Here is a 24,430-nt window from a genome sequence, read left to right on the forward strand (position 1 = left end):
ACAAGTTTCTCAGCCTGTACTTGCACATACTGAAGAACAATGCTAACTACAGTGCCTACTGATATGTCTAAAATAGGGTATGGTAAAAAAGACAACAATACGTAAAACGTGATGAAAATTTTTACAGACCCAGTAAAGATTGATGATATGACTTTTAATAAGCAACAAGTTATTGTGAGCTTTCTATCAAGCTTTGACATGTAAATAAAAAAAGGCTACATTGACTTTGTACAATTATACTATTTCAAGGTTTTGATGATGACCTCAGACATATTTGGAATTGCAATGAGAGTGCTTTTCACCTTTGGACAAAGTCTGGCAAAGTCCAAGCTCTTATAGGTGTCAAGACTATGCTCTTGTTCACTTTAGAAGCAGCAGATAGTAACACTTGTGATTCCATCTATACTCACTTTACCAGGTGAGATATTGGTATACTTTCCATTAGGAGGATCAGTTAAAGACACATACTTAAGATGTTAATCAAATGGTTAGATGAACACTCAACTATTCTTTGGGTGGTTAAAACTTTCTAGTAAACACATTGGAGAGAGAGACATATGACTTTGCTACAATAGTCACTCTAATTGTATTGATTTGGAAATCTCATAATTGTGCAAGGAAAGGAAGTTATTTTTATTGTCTTCACGTCATTCATCACATGTCACTTAGACTCTTTATGTAGGTTCTTTCTTACCTCTCTAGAAGCAGCATTAGAAAAGAGCTGAAGATGGATACAGAACAGTTACATAGTAAAAGCCTATCTCCAAAGAGGTTCTGTTAAAAGTTTGATTGACACATTTAAACCATAGTTAATGCTTTACCAGATAAATCTAAAGCACTTGAAGAATGAAAACAGCTACTTTAATGATCTACTTAGACTTTCCACTTCTCACATGTTTAACTAGAATATATACAGCAGCCAACTGAAATTACCAAGTCCATACATTTCCCTTTGCATGTACACATGAAGCTGAGAATATATCTAAGTTCCTTAAATCAACAGACATGAGTATCTTTAAAATATCTGAAAAAAACAAGGTCTTGGATTGTAGAACCAAAAATCTTTATATTTATATTTTATTAAATAAATGTGTGACTGCATCATTAATTTGAATCCATGAACATACAATGTTAATAACATATTTTAATATGTTAAGGATATATAGTAAGTATGTAGTAGACAGATAATGATTACTTTACATATACTAACATGCCACTGACCTTGTCTTGAACATTCACTTTCACACAAGCATCTAGAAGGACTTGAACAACCTTATCATTGCCTTTATAACATGATATATAGAGAACAGTTTCACCAACCTACATAAACAAAAATCAAAATACATTATGATAATGAAACTTACTTATAAAGTCATTCATTACTTTAAGTCAGTTGATAAATAGTATGAAAGAGACATTAGAGGCAAGGACATAACTATACTAGAGTATATGTCAAAGTATATAGGTGATTATTAATTCTTCATAACAAAAATTAACAATAAATTCTTAACAATAAATTTGTTCTGTTTATTGTCATTTAAGTCTTCAGTACATATAAAAATTGATATGATATGAATGATGTGATAGTAAATACAATTCATAATAAATTAAAAGGCTATTATCTATCAGTAATGATCTCATTTATTTATATCTTATTGATAATTTCAATAGCTATTGTAGTAAAACCATTTCTTTGTTTGTAGGACAATGACACTCATCTCAGATACTTGTTATTTATTGGTGATCGTAATTCTATAAGTACACAAAAATGTCTAGAATACTTTACAATGTAAGATAGGGATATAAACATTGGAAACAAGATGAAATAGGAAGACAGTATAAAACCTTCAAAAACCTCTACATAGCAACCACAGAACCACAGTAAAGTCTCATTAAACACATACACACACATATATATACACATTATATTATATATAGGAGCTTATGTAGGGATTTCAATATTGCCATTCCTATTGGTCAGATGTACTATTGCCATCCCTATATTTCAAGAATTTGTAATATACTTTATGTACTTCTTTGTATTGCCTTATTAAAAAACAATTCTATAAATAACATTATTCTCAAATGAATATATGTAATTGTGTATATCAATGAATAAGTTATAATTGTGTATATCAATGAATAAGTTATAATTGTGTATATCAATGAGTAAGTTATAATTGTGTATATCAAAGTTTAAGCTAATCAGGTAAGTAACTGAAAATTAAGCTAACAGGTAGGCAATAAACTCTCTCTAGTCTTTTATTACTAGTAAGTTTGAGATAACTGGAAAGTTATCCTCTCCTTTGAATGTATAATCCATCAACATCAGGGTTCACTGGAGGACACTGACAACTCTCTATTTTCTTTCTAATAAACAATAACAAATTAATACAATATACAAAATGGTGTCTTTTAGGGAGGCTACCTTAAAGTTTTGTGAAAATCACTAGTTTTATTGAAAAGCACTTAAAATAGACTAGACATTTCATTTCAATTAAAACATAACTTTCTATGAAAAATAAAAATCTTAAAAGCCCCTTCTAGTTTTGTAGTTATAAACATCGTACTGCTCTTATACTGGTGTTATGACCTTTTTCATATACTTGTTAGGTAGGATTAGGTAGGTCTAATGTGGTAGAGTTAGGTAAAGTAGTCTTATATCAATACAATATGACAATAGCTTTGTATACACCTTCCAATATTAATCATATTAGGTATATTCATAAAGGACAATTTTCAACTTTTATTATGATAGTAAAACACCAATAGTTTTCTCTAAGGAAAAGGATTTATAATTTATCTTTAGTTATACTACCTTCCTCATATAACATATGCACATTAACACATACTTCATTGACAAGGTCTAGATCAGCTCCTTTCTGTGTTAAAGTCAAAACAACATCTTTGTGTCCAATCTTTGCTGCTAACATGACTGCAGTAAATCCACCCTAAATATAGTATTAATTATCACATTAACATGAATCATAACATCAGTACATTACCTATATCAACACTTATCAGTACACTACTAACATTACAAACAAGACATATTATGTATAGTACAATAATATAATACTGTAAACAAAATGACAACAACACATTCAATAACTTATGAATTCATACTGAAATATAATTATAAAATGCTTCAAGTAAGGTAAAGAAAAAAATTACAAGAACATTCAAGCATTACTAGTGATACCTAATGGCATATCACATACAGTTAGGCTTAACAAAGTTCCTGCCAATAATTGCAGAAGTGGATACTCATAGATACCATATTATTAAAAACATTTATAGTAAAGCCTGCAAAGCTTCCCATGCAAGGCATTAAAACAAATAACATCACTAAAAAGAATAGGGAAATAAAATAATAACATTCAATTCAAAACACTTAGAATTCATACTACATTATATCACACTTACCAACTATTATATTTAATAAAACATTCAGATAACAAGTAATCACAGCAACATAAATGTGGAAACAAAACAATAGAGTAAACAAAATCACAATAAAACATTCAATATACTTTCAATTCTTACTACATAATATCAAAATTACAACCTATTACATTTTAAAGGACACATTCAAATGATAAGTAATCACACCAACATAAATATGGAAACAAAACCAATATAGTAAACAAAACAATAAAAACACATTCAATAAGCTCAAAATTCAGACTAGAATAATATAGCTAGTAAATCCTGTAAATATAGGTACAAAAACTAGCAAGAAGATTCAAGCATTACTAGTGATACTCAATGTAGTATCATACGCAGTTAGGATTAATGAAAATTCATTCCTCATATAGAAATTGGCAGTTAGAGGATCCACTTTAATCTCATTTCTTCATCTCATAAGCTCCAATTAAAATATAATCAATAAAAATTGCAGAAGTGGATACACAAAGATACCATATTATTAAAAACAATTATAGTAAACCCTGAAAAGCTTTCTATGCAAGGCATTAAAACCAGTAACATCACTAAAAACAATAGGGAAATAAAATAATAACATTCAATTCAAAACACTTAGAATTCATACTACATTATATCACACTTACCCACTATTATATTTTAAAAAAACATTCAGATAACAAGTAATCACAGCAACATAAATGTGGAAAACAAAACAATAGAGTAAACAAAATCACAATAAAACATTCAATATACTTTCAATTCTTACTACATAATATCAAAATTACAACCTATTACATTTTAAAGGACACATTCAAATGATAAGTAATCACACCAACATAAATATGGAAACAAAACCAATATAGTAAACAAAACAATAAAAACACATTCAATAAGCTCAAAATTCAGACTAGAATAATATAGCTAGTAAATCCTGTAAATATAGGTACAAAAACTAGCAAGAAGATTCAAGCATTACTAGTGATACTCAATGTAGTATCATACGCAGTTAGGATTAATGAAAATTCATTCCTCATATAGGAATTGGCAGTTAGAGGATCCACTTTAATCTCATTTCTTCATCTCATAAGCTCCAATTACAATATAATCAATAAAAATTGCAGAAGTGGATACACATAGATACCATATTATTAAAAACAATTATAGTAAACCCTGAAAAGCTTTCTATGCAAGGCATTAAAACCAGTAACATCACTAAAAACAATAGGGAAATAAAATAATAACATTCAATTCAAAACACTTAGAATTCATACTACATTATATCACACTTACCCACTATTATATTTTAATAAAACATTCAGATGACAAGTAATCACAGCAACATAAATGTGGGAAACAAAACAATAGAGTAAACAAAATCACAATAAAACATTCAATATACTTTCAATTCTTACTACATAATATCAAAATTACAACCTATTACATTTTAAAGGACACATTCAAATGATAAGTAATCACACCAATAAATAAATATGGAAACAAAACCAATATAGTAAACAAAATAATAAAAACACATTCAATAAGCTCAAAATTCAGACTAGAATATAGCTAGTAAATGCTAAAAATATAGCTACAAAAAACTAGCAAGAAGAATCAAGCATTACTAGTGATACTCAATGTAGTATCATATGCAGTTAGAGTTAATGAAATTCATTCCTCATATAGGAATCACCAGTTAGAGGATGCTCACATTCAAATCATAAGTAATTGGACCAAATGTATGTGGAAACAAAAACAATACTCTAAACAAAATGACAAAAACACATTCAATAAATAAAATCCTCAAAAATCAAAAACAATTATAGTAAAGACTGTAAAGGACACGTTCATATGACAAGTAATGGCAGGCACATAAATTCAATATACTGAAAATATACGTAGACAAACAGCCAAGCAAGAACCATTGTTAGAGAATCCTCAACTATCCGGTCTAGTTAGACTCACTTCCTTAATTATCGCTTCATTCACTCACACTTATTGCTTAATATTAATTGTTATAACTTATAATCATTAATAATGAAATCAGATACTATAACTTATGTAATCAAGACAAAAAGAACTAATTAACTACCAATGGACTCTAAGTATGCTGCTTTATAGAATACAACTAACTTTGATTTCCTTAAGCTTAAGAAATTGGAACAATGCTTACGTAAGAAAACTTAAGTCTACTCAATACAGAAAAGGCCTCATGATAGAATAGAATACTGATTTATTGACCTCTCTTTACATTTATCACCACTCTTACATCCTCATTAATATCATTTTAACTAATTAAGGCATACAAAAAACTTAATCTCATACACACGCTATTCCAAGCTTTGCAGAAATTACTACTTTATTTTTTAAAGCACTTAAAATAAAACTTCAAAAAACATATACCTTATGTATAACATTAATTTCTGTAGAAAATATTTAATGTCTTCTAGTTTTGTAATTATATTTTCATAAACAGAACAATAAAAACAATGAAGAAAAACATCATGCTACCTTTATACTGGTGTTACCACCTGCTTTATAGATTTCTTAGAGTTAGGTGAAGTAGTCTTATATCATTACAATATCTATGCTATGTCTTCTCTAATAGTTACTAATCATTCACACAACTTAAACAATACAGATAATTCTCATGATCTCAATTACCTTAGTAACAACATTGATATCAGCATTATGGTTGAGCAATATTTCAACAATGTCTGTATGTCCTTTGGAACTTGCATAATGAAGAGCTGCCCATCCTCTCTATTACAAAAACACAAAAAAATAATCAACAATAAAATGAAACTGCTAACACTCTATAATAACACTACAAATGTACCAACCTTGTCTAATGTCTTATATTTATGCACTTTGTCATTAACATTATAACATATTATCTTCATATATTCTCTATATGTAAGCCATGTTGTACATGTAGGACATGACTACATCTAGTACTAGTAAGTCTTTATTACTTAAATAAGGTTTTTCATTTATACAAGATGGGTTAAAGTGTATACAGTCTAATATGAGGAACTGATAGACAAGGTGCAAACAGAAAATCATTATTACAATTTAGGCCTATACTATTGAGTAAACAGACCAGTATCTGACAAAAATAGAACATGTAGCTGCTTAGCATATCAACAATCATCATCTTTGTATTTCCATAGGGCTCTCTTATTATATTATTAACAACAATAACCAACATCATTTCTGTCTGACAATTACTGCATCTCACAAACTATAGGTCTATAACAGTCTGGAAAATAAAAAAGGGAGGTATTTCAATTGGGGACTTCTTAATAATACCAAGGAGCATGCCAGTTACAGAATATACCAGTGCTTTATCACTATGACCTTTAAATTCTTCAATACTGTCTAGTTTTATAACCAGATGAAATCGTGCTCTCGTCATTGCCACAAAACCTACAAATAAGCTTACATATTTATTTAGTAGACAGTAAGATACAAATTCAAGTAGTCTGTATAACAGTTGTTGTCCTATGTATGTCCACAACAATTCTATTTTTAAACAATTTAAAATGACAAATTCAAAGCTAAACAAATAATGCTTCAATTCATATCCATCACTTTTTTATAATATTGTAACAAGGTCTTTGCATCCTCTTCTACTTCCAACATTAATCATATTAGGTATATTCATAAAGGACAATTTTCAATCTTTATTATGATAGTAAAACAACCAATAGTTTTCTTTAAGAAAAAGGATTTATAATTTATCTTTACTATACTGTCTCTGTCATATAACATATTCACATTAACACTTACTTCATTGACAACATCTAGATCAGCTCCTTTCTGTGTTAAAGTCAAAACAACATCTTTGTGTCCATTCTCTGCTGCTAACATGACTGCAGTTAATCCACCCTAAATATATTATTAATTATCACATTAACATGAATCATAACATCAGTACATTACCTATATCAACACTTATCAGTACACTACTAACATTACAAACTAGACAATATTACAATAATATAATACTGTAAACAAAATGACAACAATACATTCAATAACTTATAAATTCATACTGAATATAATTATAAAATGCTTCAAATAAGGTAAAGAAAAACTTAGCAAGAAGATTCAAGCATTACTAGTGATACTCAATGTAGTATCATACGCAGTTAGGGTTAATGAAATTCATTCCTCATATAGGAATTGGCAGTTAGAGGATCCACTTTAATCTCATTTCTTCATCTCATAAGCTCCAATTAAAATATAATCAATAAAAATTGCAGAAGTGGATACACAAAGATACCATATTATTAAAAACAATTATAGTAAACCCTGAAAAGCTTTCTATGCAAGGCATTAAAACCAGTAACATCACTAAAAACAATAGGGAAATAAAATAATAACATTCAATTCAAAACACTTAGAATTCATACTACATTATATCACACTTACCCACTATTATATTTTAATAAAACATTCAGATAACAAGTAATCACAGCAACATAAATGTGGGAAACAAAACAATAGAGTAAACAAAATCACAATAAAACATTCAATATACTTTCAATTCTTACTACATAATATCAAAATTACAACCTATTACATTTTAAAGGACACATTCAAATGATAAGTAATCACACCAACATAAATATGGAAACAAAACCAATATAGTAAACAAAACAATAAAAACACATTCAATAAGCTCAAAATTCAGACTAGAATAATATAGCTAGTAAATCCTGTAAATATAGGTACAAAAACTAGCAAGAAGATTCAAGCATTACTAGTGATACTCAATGTAGTATCATACGCAGTTAGGATTAATGAAAATTCATTCCTCATATAGGAATTGGCAGTTAGAGGATCCACTTTAATCTCATTTCTTCATCTCATAAGCTCCAATTAAAATATAATCAATAAAAATTGCAGAAGTGGATACACAAAGATACCATATTATTAAAAACAATTATAGTAAACCCTGAAAAGCTTTCTATGCAAGGCATTAAAACCAGTAACATCACTAAAAACAATAGGGAAATAAAATAATAACATTCAATTCAAAACACTTAGAATTCATACTACATTATATCACACTTACCTCCTATTATATTTTAAAATAAAACATTCAGATAACAAGTAATCACAGCAACATAAATGTGGAAAACAAAACAATAGAGTAAACAAAATCACTTTATTACTTAAATAGGGTTTCATGGGTTAATAAAACATAAAACATTCAATATACTTTCAATTCATACTACATAATATCAAAATTACAACCTATTACATTTTAAAGGACACATTCAAATGATAAGTAATCACACCAACATAAATATGGAAACAAAACCAATATAGTAAACAAAACAATAAAAACACATTCAATAAGCTCAAAATTCAGACTAGAATAATATAGCTAGTAAATCCTGTAAATATAGGTACAAAAACTAGCAAGAAGATTCAAGCATTACTAGTGATACTCAATGTAGTATCATACGCAGTTAGGATTAATGAAAATTCATTCCTCATATAGGAATTGGCAGTTAGAGGATCCACTTTAATCTCATTTCTTCATCTCATAAGCTCCAATTAAAATATAATCAATAAAAATTGCAGAAGTGGATACACAAAGATACCATATTATTAAAAACAATTATAGTAAACCCTGAAAAGCTTTCTATGCAAGGCATTAAAACCAGTAACATCACTAAAAACAATAGGGAAATAAAATATAACATTCAATCTTCCAAATAACATTCAATTCAAAACACTTAGAATTCATACTACATTATATCACACTTACCCACTATTATATTTTAATAAAACATTCAGATAACAAGTAATCACAGCAACATAAATGTGGGAAACAAAACAATAGAGTAAACAAAATCACAATAAAACATTCAATATACTTTCAATTCTTACTACATAATATCAAAATTACAACCTATTACATTTTAAAGGACACATTCAAATGATAAGTAATCACACCAACATAAATATGGAAACAAAACCAATATAGTAAACAAAACAATAAAAACACATTCAATAAGCTCAAAATTCAGACTAGAATAATATAGCTAGTAAATCCTGTAAATATAGGTACAAAAACTAGCAAGAAGATTCAAGCATTACTAGTGATACTCAATGTAGTATCATACGCAGTTAGGATTAATGAAAATTCATTCCTCATATAGGAATTGGCAGTTAGAGGATCCACTTTAATCTCATTTCTTCATCTCATAAGCTCCAATTAAAATATAATCAATAAAAATTGCAGAAGTGGATACACAAAGATACCATATTATTAAAAACAATTATAGTAAACCCTGAAAAGCTTTCTATGCAAGGCATTAAAACCAGTAACATCACTAAAAACAATAGGGAAATAAAATAATAACATTCAATTCAAAACACTTAGAATTCATACTACATTATATCACACTTACCCACTATTATATTTTAAACAAAACATTCAGATAACAAGTAATCACAGCAACATAAATGTGGAAAACAAAACAATAGAGTAAACAAAATCACAATAAAACATTCAATATACTTTCAATTCTTACTACATAATATCAAAATTACAACCTATTACATTTTAAAGGACACATTCAAATGATAAGTAATCACACCAACATAAATATGGAAACAAAACCAATATAGTAAACAAAACAATAAAAACACATTCAATAAGCTCAAAATTCAGACTAGAATAATATAGCTAGTAAATCCTGTAAATATAGTACAAAAACTAGCAAGAAGATTCAAGCATTACTAGTGATACTCAATGTAGTATCATACGCAGTTAGGATTAATGAAAATTCATTCCTCATATAGGAATTGGCAGTTAGAGGATCCACTTTAATCTCATTTCTTCATCTCATAAGCTCCAATTAAAATATAATCAATAAAAATTGCAGAAGTGGATACACAAAGATACCATATTATTAAAAACAATTATAGTAAACCCTGAAAAGCTTTCTATGCAAGGCATTAAAACCAGTAACATCACTAAAAACAATAGGGAAATAAAATAATAACATTCAATTCAAAACACTTAGAATTCATACTACATTATATCACACTTACCCACTATTATATTTTAATAAAACATTCAGATAACAAGTAATCACAGCAACATAAATGTGGGAAACAAAACAATAGAGTAAACAAAATCACAATAAAACATTCAATATACTTTCAATTCATACTACATAATATCAAAATTACAACCTATTACATTTTAAAGGACACATTCAAATGATAAGTAATCACACCAACATAAATATGGAAACAAAACCAATATAGTAAACAAAACAATAAAAACACATTCAATAAGCTCAAAATTCAGACTAGAATAATATAGCTAGTAAATCCTGTAAATATAGGTACAAAAACTAGCAAGAAGATTCAAGCATTACTAGTGATACTCAATGTAGTATCATACGCAGTTAGGATTAATGAAAATTCATTCCTCATATAGGAATTGGCAGTTAGAGGATCCACTTAGATCTCATTTCTTCATTCATAAGCTCCAATTATAATATAATCAATAAAAATTGTAGTGGAACACAAGATACCATATTATTAAAAACAATTATAGTAAACCCTGAAAAGCTTTCTATGCAAGGCATTAAACCAGTAACATCACTAAAAACAATAGGGAAATAAAATAATAACATTCAATTCAAAACACTTAGAATTCATACTACATTATATCACACTTACCCACTATTATATTTTAATAAAACATTCAGATAACAAGTATCACAGCAACATAAATGTGGGAAACAAAACAATAGAGTAAACAAAATCACAATAAAACATTCAATATACTTTCAATTCTTACTACATAATATCAAAATTACAACCTATTACATTTTAAAGGACACATTCAAATGATAAGTAATCACACCAACATAAATATGGAAACAAATACTATATAGTAAACAAAACAATAAAAACACATTCAATAAGCTCAAAATTCAGACTAGAATAATATAGCTAGTAAATCCTGTAAATATAGGTACAAAAACTAGCAAGAAGATTCAAGCATTACTAGTGATACTCAATGTAGTATCATACGCAGTTAGGATTAATGAAAATTCATTCCTCATATAGGAATTGGCAGTTAGAGGATCCACTTTAATCTCATTTCTTCATCTCATAAGCTCCAATTAAAATAAATCAATAAAAATTGCAGAAGTGGATACACAAAGATACCATATTATTAAAAACAATTATAGTAAACCCTGAAAAGCTTTCTATGCAAGGCATTAAAACAGTAACATCACTAAAAACAATAGGGAAATAAAATAATAACATTCAATTCAAAACACTTAGAATTCATACTACATTATATCACACTTAAAAACTATTATATTTTAATAAAACATTCAGATAACAAGTAATCACAGCAACATAAATGTGGGAAACAAAACAATAGAGTAAACAAAATCACAATAAAACATTCAATATACTTTCAATTCTTACTACATAATATCAAAATTACAACCTATTACATTTTAAAGGACACATTCAAATGATAAGTAATCACACCAACATAAATATGGAAACAAAACCAATATAGTAAACAAAACAATAAAAACACATTCAATAAGCTCAAAATTCAGACTAGAATAATATAGCTAGTAAATCCTGTAAATATAGGTACAAAAACTAGCAAGAAGATTCAAGCATTACTAGTGATACTCAATGTAGTATCATACGCAGTTAGGATTAATGAAAATTCATTCCTCATATAGGAATTGGCAGTTAGAGGATCCACTTTAATCTCATTTCTTCATCTCATAAGCTCCAATTAAAATATAATCAATAAAAATTGCAGAAGTGGATACACAAAGATACCATATTATTAAAAACAATTATAGTAAACCCTGAAAAGCTTTCTATGCAAGGCATTAAAACCAGTAACATCACTAAAAACAATAGGGAAATAAAATAATAACATTCAATTCAAAACACTTAGAATTCATACTACATTATATCACACTTACCGACTATTATATTTTAAATAAAACATTCAGATAACAAGTAATCACAGCAACATAAATGTGGGAAACAAAACAATAGAGTAAACAAAATCACAATAAAACATTCAATATACTTTCAATTCATACTACATAATATCAAAATTACAACCTATTACATTTTAAAGGACACATTCAAATGATAAGTAATCACACCAACATAAATATGGAAACAAAACCAATATAGTAAACAAAATAATAAAAACACATTCAATAAGCTCAAAATTCAGACTAGAATAATATAGCTAGTAAATCCTAAAAATATAGGTACAAAAAATAGCAAGAAGATTCAAGCATTACTAGTGATACTCAATGTAGTATCATACGCAGTTAGGATTAATGAAAATTATTCTTCATATAGGAATTGGCAGTTAGAGGATCCACTTTAATCTCATTTCTTCATCTCATAAGCTCCAATTAAAATATAATCAATAAAAATTGCAGAAGTGGATACAAAAAGATACCATATTATTAAAAACAATTATAGTAAACCCTGAAAAGCTTTCTATGCAAGGCATTAAAACCAGTAACATCACTAAAAACAATAGGGAAATAAAATAATAACATTCAATTCAAAACACTTAGAATTCATACTACATTATATCACACTTACCCGCTATTATATTTTAATAAAACATTCAGATAACAAGTAATCACAGCAACATAAATGTGGAAAACAAAACAATAGAGTAAACAAAATCACAATAAAACATTCAATATACTTTCAATTCATACTACATAATATCAAAATTACAACCTATTACATTTTAAAGGACACATTCAAATGATAAGTAATCACACCAACATAAATATGGAAACAAACCTAATATAGTAAACAAAATAATAAAAACACATTCAATAAGCTCAAAATTCAGACTAGAAAATATAGCTAGTAAATGCTGTAAATATAGGTACAAAAACTAGCAAGAAGATTCAAGCATTACTAGTGATACTCAATGTAGTATCATACGCAGTTAGGATTAATGAAATTCATTCCTCAGATAGGAAATTGGCAGTTAGAGGATCCACTTTAATCTCATTTCTTCATCTCATAAGCTCCAATTAAAATATAATCAATAAAAATTGCAGAAGTGGATACACAAAGATACCATATTATTAAAAACAATTATAGTAAACCCTGAAAAGCTTTCTATGCAAGGCATTAAAACCAGTAACATCACTAAAAACAATAGGGAAATAAAATAATAACATTCAATTCAAAACACTTAGAATTCATACTACATTATATCACACTTACCCGCTATTATATTTTAACAAAACATTCAGATAACAAGTAATCACAGCAACATAAATGTGGGAAACAAAACAATAGAGTAAACAAAATCACAATAAAACATTCAATATACTTTCAATTCTTACTACATAATATCAAAATTACAACCTATTACATTTTAAAGGACACATTCAAATGATAAGTAATCACACCAACATAAATATGGAAACAAAACCAATATAGTAAACAAAACAATAAAAACACATTCAATAAGCTCAAAATTCAGACTAGAATAATATAGCTAGTAAATCCTGTAAATATAGGTACAAAAACTAGCAAGAAGATTCAAGCATTACTAGTGATACTCAATGTAGTATCATACGCAGTTAGGATTAATGAAAATTCATTCCTCATATAGGAATTGGCAGTTAGAGGATCCACTTTAATCTCATTTCTTCATCTCATAAGCTCCAATTAAATATAATCAATAAAAATTGCAGAAGTGGATACACAAAGATACCATATTATTAAAAACAATTATAGTAAACCCTGAAAAGCTTTCTATGCAAGGCATTAAAACCAGTAACATCACTAAAAACAATAGGGAAATAAAATAATAACATTCAATTCAAAACACTTAGAATTCATACTACATTATATCACACTTACCTCCTATTATATTTTAATAAAACATTCAGATAACAAGTAATCACAGCAACATAAATGTGGGAAACAAAACAATAGAGTAAACAAAATCACAATAAAACATTCAATATACTTTCAATTCTTACTACATAATATCAAAATTACAACCTATTACATTTTAAAGGACACATTCAAATGATAAGTAATCACACCAACATAAATATGGAAACAAAACCAATATAGTAAACAAAACAATAAAAACACATTCAATAAGCTCAAAATTCAGACTAGAATATAGCTAGTAAATCCTGTAAAAATATAGGTACAAAAACTAGCAAGAAGATTCAAGCATTACTAGTGATACTCAATGTAGTATCATACGCAGTTAGGATTAATGAAAATTCATTCCTCATATAGGAATTGGCAGTTAGAGGATGCCACATTCAAATCATAAGTTCTTGGACTCAAAGTATGTGGATTAAAAAACAATACTCTAAACAAAATGACAAAACACATTCAATAAAATAAAATCATAAAAATCAAAAAACAATTATAGTAAAGACTGTAAAGGACACGTTCATATGACAAGTAATGGCAGGCACATAAATTCAATATACTGAAAATATACGTAGACAAACAGCCAAGCAAGAACCATTGTTAGAGAATCCTCAACTATCCGGTCTAGTTAGACTCACTTCCTTAATTATCGCTTCATTCACTCACACTTATTGCTTAATATTAATTGTTATAACTTATAATAATTAATAATGAAATCAGATACTATAATTTATGTAATCAAGACAAAAAGAACTAATTCAACTACCAATGGACTCTAAGTATGCTGCTTTATAGAATACAACTAACTTTGATTTCCTTAAGCTTAAGAAATTGGAACAATGCTTACGTAAGAAAACTTAAGTCTACTCAATACAGAAAGGCCTCATGATAGAATAGAATACTGATTTATTGACCTCTCTTTACATTTATCACCACTCTTACATCCTCATTAATATCATTTAACTAATTAAGGCATACAAAAAACTTAATCTCATACACACGCTATTCCAAGCTTTGCAGAAATTATACTAGTTTTTAAAGCACTTAAAATAAAACTTCCAAAAACATATACCTTATGTATAAACATTAATTTCTCTAGAAAATATTAATGTCTTCTAGTTTTGTAATTATATTCTCATAAACAGAACAATAAAAACAATGAAGAAAAACATCATGCTACCTTTATACTGGTCTACCACCTGCTTTATAGATTTCTTACATTAGGTGAAGTAGTCTTATATCATTACAATATCTATGCTATGTCTTCTCTAATAGTTACTATTCATTCACACAACTTAAACAATACAGATAATTCTCATGATCTCAATTACCTTAGTAACAACATTGATATCAACATTATGGTTGAGCAATATTTCAACAATTTCTGTATGTCCTTTGGAACTTGCATAATGAAGAGCTGCCCATCCTCTCTATTACAAAAACACCAAAAAATAATCAACTATAAAATGAAACTGCTAACACTCTATAATAACACTACAAATGTACCAACCTTGTCTAATGTCTTATATTTATGCACTTTGTCATTAACATTATAACATATTATCTTCATATATTCTCTATATGTAAGCCATGTTGTACATGTAGGACATGACTACATCTAGTACTAGTAAGTCTTTATTACTTAAATAAGGTTTTTCATTTATACAAGATGGGTTAAAGTGTATACAGTCTAATATGAGGAACTGATAGACAAGGTGCAAACAGAAAATCATTATTACAATTTAGGCCTATACTATTGAGTAAACAGACCAGTATCTGACAAAAATAGAACATGTAGCTGCTTAGCATATCAACAATCATCATCTTTGTATTTCCATAGGGCTCTCTAATTATATTATTAACAACAATAACCAACATCATTTCTGTCTGACAATTACTGCATCTCACAAACTATAGGTCTATAACAGTCTGTAAAATAAAAAAGGGAGGTATTTCAATTGGGGACTTCTTAATAATACCAAGGAGCATGCCAGTTACAGAATATACCAGTGCTTTATCACTATGACCTTTAAATTCTTCAATACTGTCTAGTTTTATAACCAGATGAAATCGTGCTCTCGTCGTTGCCACAAAACCTACAAATAAGCTTACATATTTATTTAGTAGACAGTAAGATACAAATTCAAGTAGTCTGTATAACAGTTGTTGTCCTATGTATGTCCACAACAATTCTATTTTTAAACAATTTAAAATGACAAATTCAAAGCTAAACAAATAATGCTTCAATTCATCTCCATCACTTTTTTATAATATTGTAACAAGGTCTTTGCATCCTCTTCTACTTCCAACATTAATCATATTAGGTATATTCATAAAGGACAATTTTCAATCTTTATTATGATAGTAAAACAACCAATAGTTTTCTTTAAGAAAAAGGATTTATAATTTATCTTTACTTACACTGCATATAACATATTCACATTAACACTTACTTCATTGACAACATCTAGATCAGCTCCTTTCTGTGTTAAAGTCAAAACAACATCTTTGTGTCCATTCTCTGCTGCTAACATGACTGCAGTTAATCCACCCTAAATATATTATTAATTATCACATTAACATGAATCATAACATCAGTACATTACCTATATCAACACTTATCAGTACACTACTAACATTACAAACTAGACAATATTACAATAATATAATACTGTAAACAAAATGACAACAATACATTCAATAACTTATAAATTCATACTGAAATATAATTATAAAATGCTTCAAATAAGGTAAGAAAAACTTAGCAAGAAGATTCAAGCATTACTAGTGATACTCAATGTAGTATCATACGCAGTTAGGGTTAATGAAATTCATTCCTCATATAGGAATTGGCAGTTAGAGGATCCACTTTAATCTCATTTCTTCATCTCATAAGCTCCAATTATAATATAATCAATAAAAATTGCAGAAGTGGATACACAAAGATACCATATTATTAAAAACAATTATAGTAAACCCTGAAAAGCTTTCTATGCAAGGCATTAAAACCAGTAACATCACTAAAAACAATAGGGAAATAAAATAATAACATTCAATTCAAAACACTTAGAATTCATACTACATTATATCACACTTACCAACTATTATATTTTAAACAAAACATTCAGATAACAAGTAATCACAGCAACATAAATGTGGAAAACAAAACAATAGAGTAAACAAAATCACAATAAAACATTCAATATACTTTCAATTCTTACTACATAATATCAAAATTACAACCTATTACATTTTAAAGGACACATTCAAATGATAAGTAATCACACCAACATAAATATGGAAACAAAACCAATATAGTAAACAGAACAATAAAAACACATTCAAGAAGCTCAAAATCAGACTAGAATATAGCTAGTAAATCTTGGTAACACTAACAAATGGAAAAGGACATCAACCAAAGTAACAACAGATCCTTTGTCAGCTGATCATTTCCTTTCATTCTATTACCTTAACCTTCTCTTTCATATATACCTATATGACTTCAATATCACTATTATATGAGGGTAAGCAAAATAGAGAGTCCAAATCACAATCATGTTGAGGAGGCTGGATTTCAAAATTTCAGACCTCGTTATTTTCAGGACTTTTCAATGAAGTAACTATGTAGTGTTAATATTATACCTGTGCCATCTTCTATATTCTTGCTTGTATAATAATAGACTTGTAGTGTATTGTGTTATAAATTTTGCTTACTATTTCATTATCTATGTCATTATAATAATAATATAACAATATTACTATTCAATAGCAATATTAGTGATAGCCAACAAAATTTCTTCAAAGATCTGTCTTCTTCTTGTCCTCTTTCTATACTATCATATAATTCAAACATATTTGCATCTTTAGATTTTCTTTGTTCCAAATATTGGGCATCTCAAGACTACATTTATAATTAATATTCTGTACTAATCATTCATACAGACATTACCTACTTTGATGTTGTCTCTGACGTTCACACCAAACTGGAACTCTCTCTTGATGTTGACATATAAAATCAACAATATTTTTTCAATGACAATGACATCAAATTCTATGTATTAATAAAAGTACAATCTCACTTATAATTTAATTGAAGTATAAGCTCTTTCTTCCATCCCTCAAGTAACCTAGTTTTATAGTGCATTAATGTTTGAATAATGAGAATTAATTTTATTAATAAAAACTACAAACATTATGTAAAACTCAAACCTCACTGGCTCAAAAACAATACAAAGATTAACAAGGCACAATATTATGTCTAATGATGTATAATTAATTATGTTAATTATCTGGTTTCCAATCTTCATATTGAAAAGAATCCTCAAACCTCAGCAATGGACTAACTTCAGATTCTTTCTCACTCTTCCATACCAGTTTAGTCTTTATAATAAGTTGGCAATGTTTTATACACTTCCTGACACAACAAGACGACTCATTGATATATACATGTGCTACATTAAGATGTTAAGATAAGTAATGGATCAGAGAACAATCTCTAGTGTTCTATAATAGTATTAGCTGTAGTGTTATTTGATGAGATGTAAGAAAGAGATGTGATGAAATTGATCAACAGAAGTACCATAAACCACAAGTCTGATGTATTTAATATCTGTTCTTATATAGGAAGACAATAGCTTGTACAATAGTAAATGAACCCAATATAAATATCAACAGTAACAGTTGTAGAGTCATGTTGCTACCTTGTAGAACAGTAATGACAATAATATAGATGAGAAAGAGAACAGCCAACCTCACTCCAAACCAGTAACTTAGCTTCTCTTTGTATGATCCATGTATAGCACCAATAAATTGACAAAGTACTTGACAACGAAACAACTCCTTATCATCTTAACTCCAAACAATCCAACCAATGTAAAAGGTATGATGAAGAGAGATACTGTAGTACTCTAATACTCACACATAATGGAACAATGTGGTAAGAATACTGGCCATACAGGACATTGCCATCCCTAAACCAAACCAGTGACTTACCAGTACTATTGGTACTATTAAAATGAATATGTGCTGGTGTGAGAACAATTAAAGATATAGATAACAGATCTGAATATGAGATGTACATCACTGTACAAGTACTTGTACACAGGACCCAACAATAAATTAACAATCATGGCAGAACACTTACTTAAGAGAACAACTATTAGCCATAAATAAACTGGAAGGTGATACAATATGCCAGTCTTGCCAAACTCATTGAGATGACTTGCTATGCACACTGGTATGTTCCATTCATATTTGACAGAAGTTAGCAAATACAGCATACATTGCAGAGCTGTATTCAATGATTTGGTGATTACTATATCATATGATGGTATGACAGTTGCCCAGATAATATTTAGCCAAAAAATGGAAAATTCCAATTGTTCCCAGTCTCAAAGTAAAAAATTGATACATACACTATACCACCTAGTATTTAAATGTAAGAGCAAGTACAGTATGTAGTGTATTAGAACACTTATAACAATCAGTATTACCTAAGACAACATTGTAACCCTCCTTACATTCACCACATAACCAATCTCCTCTACAAATAGTAATATCAGGTTGTGTTATAGTAATAGTTGTGTTGGTAGACAGTATTTGTGGAATCAATTTGATTGAAGATGTAGGAAGGTATCCCAAAACTTCAAAATATAAATGCATTGTTTTACTTGTACTTTCTGGGAATATTGTAAAATTAATAGTGTACATCTATTGCAGTGTAGACAGTTTGCTCAATTGGTAACAGATATGTCATATCATATGTCCATGAATAACGCTTATGTTTATGCCACCATTTTCCAAATTTGGTTAACCTGGCGAAAATTTGAGTGTAAGAAGGATTTCCATTCAAATCAAATGCCCTCAAACCTGTTTTACCTGGACACACTTTGATATGAGTATTATTAGTTGAACCATTGATCCTACAAATGTGTGTGCCCACAGTTACACCATAAATTCCACCACCATAAAAGGTAGTATTATTGTTAATAAAAGAAGCATTAGTAGATTCATGAATGAAGAGATTTGATAATAAATCAAATTGAATACCAGCTCCATAAGTAGCTTTGTTGTTATAGAAAACCATTGTATCATTCAAATGAATATCACTGTTGTATGCTTGTGGAATAAATGAAAATATTTTTTATTACCATTGATGTAAACAGTAGATGTGTTTACAATAACCAATTTACCAGCATTTAAAGTTGTGTTTAATGAATAGATCTAGTTATATGCTTCAAATATAACAACTTATTGTAAAACTAAGTGCAAATTTTTAATCTGACACAAATGGCTTTTAATGGTTTCTGTGAGGATAAGTGGATTATGCACTCCAACATAAACTTATTCATAAATGAAATGACATATGTGAATTCCTAATTTTTTAGACATATCTGAAGACATAAGAACATGGAAAATGGAGTGATTGTATTGATTTGAAGTGTAAACATTGAAGTTGTTATAATTAATTTAAATTTGCCATGGCCATCATGCAAGTAGCTATTAACAATTGTTATGAGAATATTAGAAGCACTTTCAAAGCAAGAAATTAAAGTTGTTGTTGTGGTTACAATGCAACCAATTCTAGCTGAACTTTTGTAAGTAGGAACGGGTGTGATGAAAATTAGACTTTGCGATTTTAACAGAAGTTTTTCTATTGGTGCATCACTAAATATTAATGCTAAACCATCTAAACTGCTAAAAGAAGTGATATTGTAAAATTTAATAGTGTACATGTGTTGCTGTAGACAGTTTGAAAGTGTTGCTCAATTGGTAAGAGATATGTCATATCATGTGTCCATGAATAATGATTATTTCCATTTTCCAACTTTGATTAATCTGGCAAAAAATTTACCATAAGTAGGATTTCCTTTTAAATCAAATGCTCTCAAAATCAATTGTAATTGTTTGGCCTGGATACACTTTGATCTGAGTATTGTTACTCAAATGACCAATGCCACAATGATGTGTCCTCACATACAGCTACTGATGATATTTCTCCATTATCATTGATATCATCTCCTTTGAAGTTTTAACAATTTCTTATATAAGTGAATAGAATTGACTCCTTTTAAGTACAACTGTTGACATTTATAAAGTGGAGATACATAAATAGAGTTACCAGCAAGTATAGCACTGCTTTGTTTAAAAGTCATTTTGGTCTTAAGTCGTAAAATATTTTTACTCACTACTTGAATAGCACAAAGTGGGTTTCTATTTGGAAGATTTCTGTTCATGTGAGAGTAAATTGCACCACCATAAAAGGTAGCACTGTTATTAATAAAAGAAGCATTAGTAGATTCATGAATGTAGAGATGAGATAATGAATCAAGTCAAATAGCAGCTCAGTGACTAGCTTTGTTGTTATAAAAACCATTGTACCATTCAAATGAACATCACTGTTGTATGCTTGTATTACTGAACTCATCAAATAATTGAGAGTATTATTATCACAATCAATGTAAACAGTAGCTGTGTTTACAAAAACCAATTTACTAGTATTTAGAGTTGTGTGACTTGACTAAATATAACTGTCATACCAGCTGCAAAATTGCTAATAAACTGCACACCATTAACAGCAGCCACAATACTAGAGCCATCACTTGTGATTAATAAGAAAATAATAAAAGTTTATTGTTTAAAAGAATATATGAATTTTAAATTTTCCTGTATAGCAGAGTATTGTGTTGATTGTTACTAGATCTACTGTATTTTAATAAAATAACACAAGTTTTTAGCTACTCAGTAATATTAGGAATGTAATTTTTGTTTGCAGCTATTGAACAATTTGTGTTTTGTAAAACTACATTGTACTGAGTCACAACAACATCGACTTGAAAATGACCGCTATTTCAAATTTTGAATGTAAGACAATTTAATACTTAGAAACCAGAATGAACCATTTCTGTTGTGTATTAATAGCAGTACTTGTACAGTAATTGTGTTGTTCTGATTGAAATTGATGAAATAACTGTTTTGATTGTTCTAAACTGAGAAATTCTATTTTAACCCAAGTTTTCGCGCATGCGCAGTTAAAGCCAGTAATTACTGCCAACGCACGAGCTATTTTCAATTTGGTGTTTTTGCGTTTAAGCCATTGTATCATTCTAAACTGTCTCTTGAAAGTTTAGCTGTTTCAAAGTTTGAATGTCAATATTGGATACCTGGATGTTTTGTTCTTCTAAAATATTTCTGTTGTGTATTATAGAGCTACAAGTACAGTAAGCATTATTTTATAATTGAACGCACACATTGTAAATGACGTAAAAAACTGAGAAATATGTTATTTTTAAACAATAAAGAAAGTAAATTAACACTAATCACATGCCTATAAGGACAACATACAATGTTTTATAATTATGTGGTGAAGTATATTTATTTATATACAATTGTGTTAATCATCTGATTTCCATTCTTCATAAATATTTGTATCCTCAAACCTTAGCAGTGGATGATCTACAAAGCTTCCACTTTCCATACTCTGCTTCATCAGTTTAGTCTTTATAATAAGTTGATAATGTTTTATCCACTTCCTGAAACAATGGAGATGACTCATAGATATATACATGTGATACATTAAAATGAAAAGATAAGTAATGGAGCAGAGAACAATCTCTAGTGTTGTCATAATATCATTAGCTGTAGTGTTATTTGATGATCTGTAAAAAGAGATGTGATGAAGTTGATCAATAGAAGTACCATAAACCACAAGTCTAGTGTATTTAATATCTTGTTCTTGTATGGGAAGACAATAGCTTGTACAATAGTAAATGAACCCAATATAAATATCAACAGTAACAGTTGTAGAGTCATGTTGCTACCTTGTAGAACAGCAATGACAATATATACAAGAGAAAGAACAACCAACCTCACTCCAAACCAGTACCTTAGCTTCTCTTTGTAAGGTCCATGTATAGCATCAATAAATGGACGAAAATACTTGGCAATGAAACGACTCCTCAACATCTTAACTCCAAACAATCCAATCAATGTAAAAGGAACGATGAAGAGAGAGAGTACTCCAATACTCACACATAATAGAACAATATGGTAAGGATTCTGGCCATAGCGAAGACTACCATCCCTAAACCAAACCAGTAACTTACCAGTACTATTGGTACTATTAAAATGAATATGTGCTGGTGTGAGAACAATTAATGATATGGATAACAGATCTGAATATGAGATGTACATCAATGTTACAAGTACTTGTACAGAGGACCCAACAATGAGGTTAGCAATCCTTGTAGAAAATCGACTTAAGAGAACAATGACAACAACTATTAACACAAAATAAACAGGGTAAATGTACAATATAGCCGTCTTGCCTAGCTGATTGAGATCATTTGCAATACATACTGGTATGTTCCATTGATATTTGATAGAAGTTAACAAATAGGCCATATATCGTAAGACAGTATTTGTGATTACCATATCAGATGGTGGTATGTTCCCATAATAATAGCCAAAAAATAATCCTCCATTGTTCCCAAGTCAATAGTAAGTCCTCAAACTAAACAACACAAATACATACACTATACCACCTAGTATACCAAATGTAAGAGCAAGTACAGTATGTAGTGTATTAAAACACTTATAACAATCAGTATTACCTAAGACAACACTGTAGCCCTCATTACATTCACCACATAGCCATCCGATACGATTTCCTCTACAAATAATGTCAGGTTGTGTTATATTGATAGTTGTGTTTGGTAGACAGTATCCAGGAGGACAGTATTCAGTATAACCAACAATGTTTCCATTATTAACAATCCCCAGCCATGATTGAGGTGGAATATAAACAGATGTAATATCAATATCGCATTGTGTGATACCAAACTCTGTCAGAAATGAACTACATACACATGATTTGGCCTTACTATTGTATACAAATCCTATTGGACAGGTTTGTGGAACCAATTTCATTGAAGATGTAGGAAGGTATCCCAAGACCTCAAAATGTAAATGCATTATATCATTTGTACTTTTTCTGAGAATATTGTAAAATTTAATAGTGTACATCTATTGCTGT

At 28.8% G+C, this 24,430-nt stretch overlaps 1 protein-coding gene across 1 annotated transcript; it reads right to left on the minus strand.

Annotated features, from left to right (window-relative positions):
• Positions 1-661: 661 nt before the first annotated feature.
• On the minus strand, positions 662-18,048 carry LOC121391493 (ankyrin repeat domain-containing protein 29-like). Its single transcript, XM_041523108.1, has 8 exons — positions 18,040-18,048; positions 16,851-16,949; positions 15,729-15,827; positions 7,216-7,314; positions 6,088-6,186; positions 2,853-2,951; positions 1,222-1,320; positions 662-721 (listed from the first exon to the last, which is right to left on the minus strand). The coding sequence occupies exons 1-8, from the start codon at positions 18,046-18,048 to the stop codon at positions 662-664; spliced, it is 663 nt and encodes a 220-aa protein (XP_041379042.1).
• Between the last annotated feature and the right edge of the window lie 6,382 nt (positions 18,049-24,430).

This window comes from Gigantopelta aegis, unplaced genomic scaffold, assembly GCF_016097555.1.
Source record: "Gigantopelta aegis isolate Gae_Host unplaced genomic scaffold, Gae_host_genome ctg2562_pilon_pilon, whole genome shotgun sequence".
In the NCBI taxonomy this organism is placed as follows: Eukaryota; Metazoa; Mollusca; class Gastropoda; order Neomphalida; family Peltospiridae; genus Gigantopelta; species Gigantopelta aegis.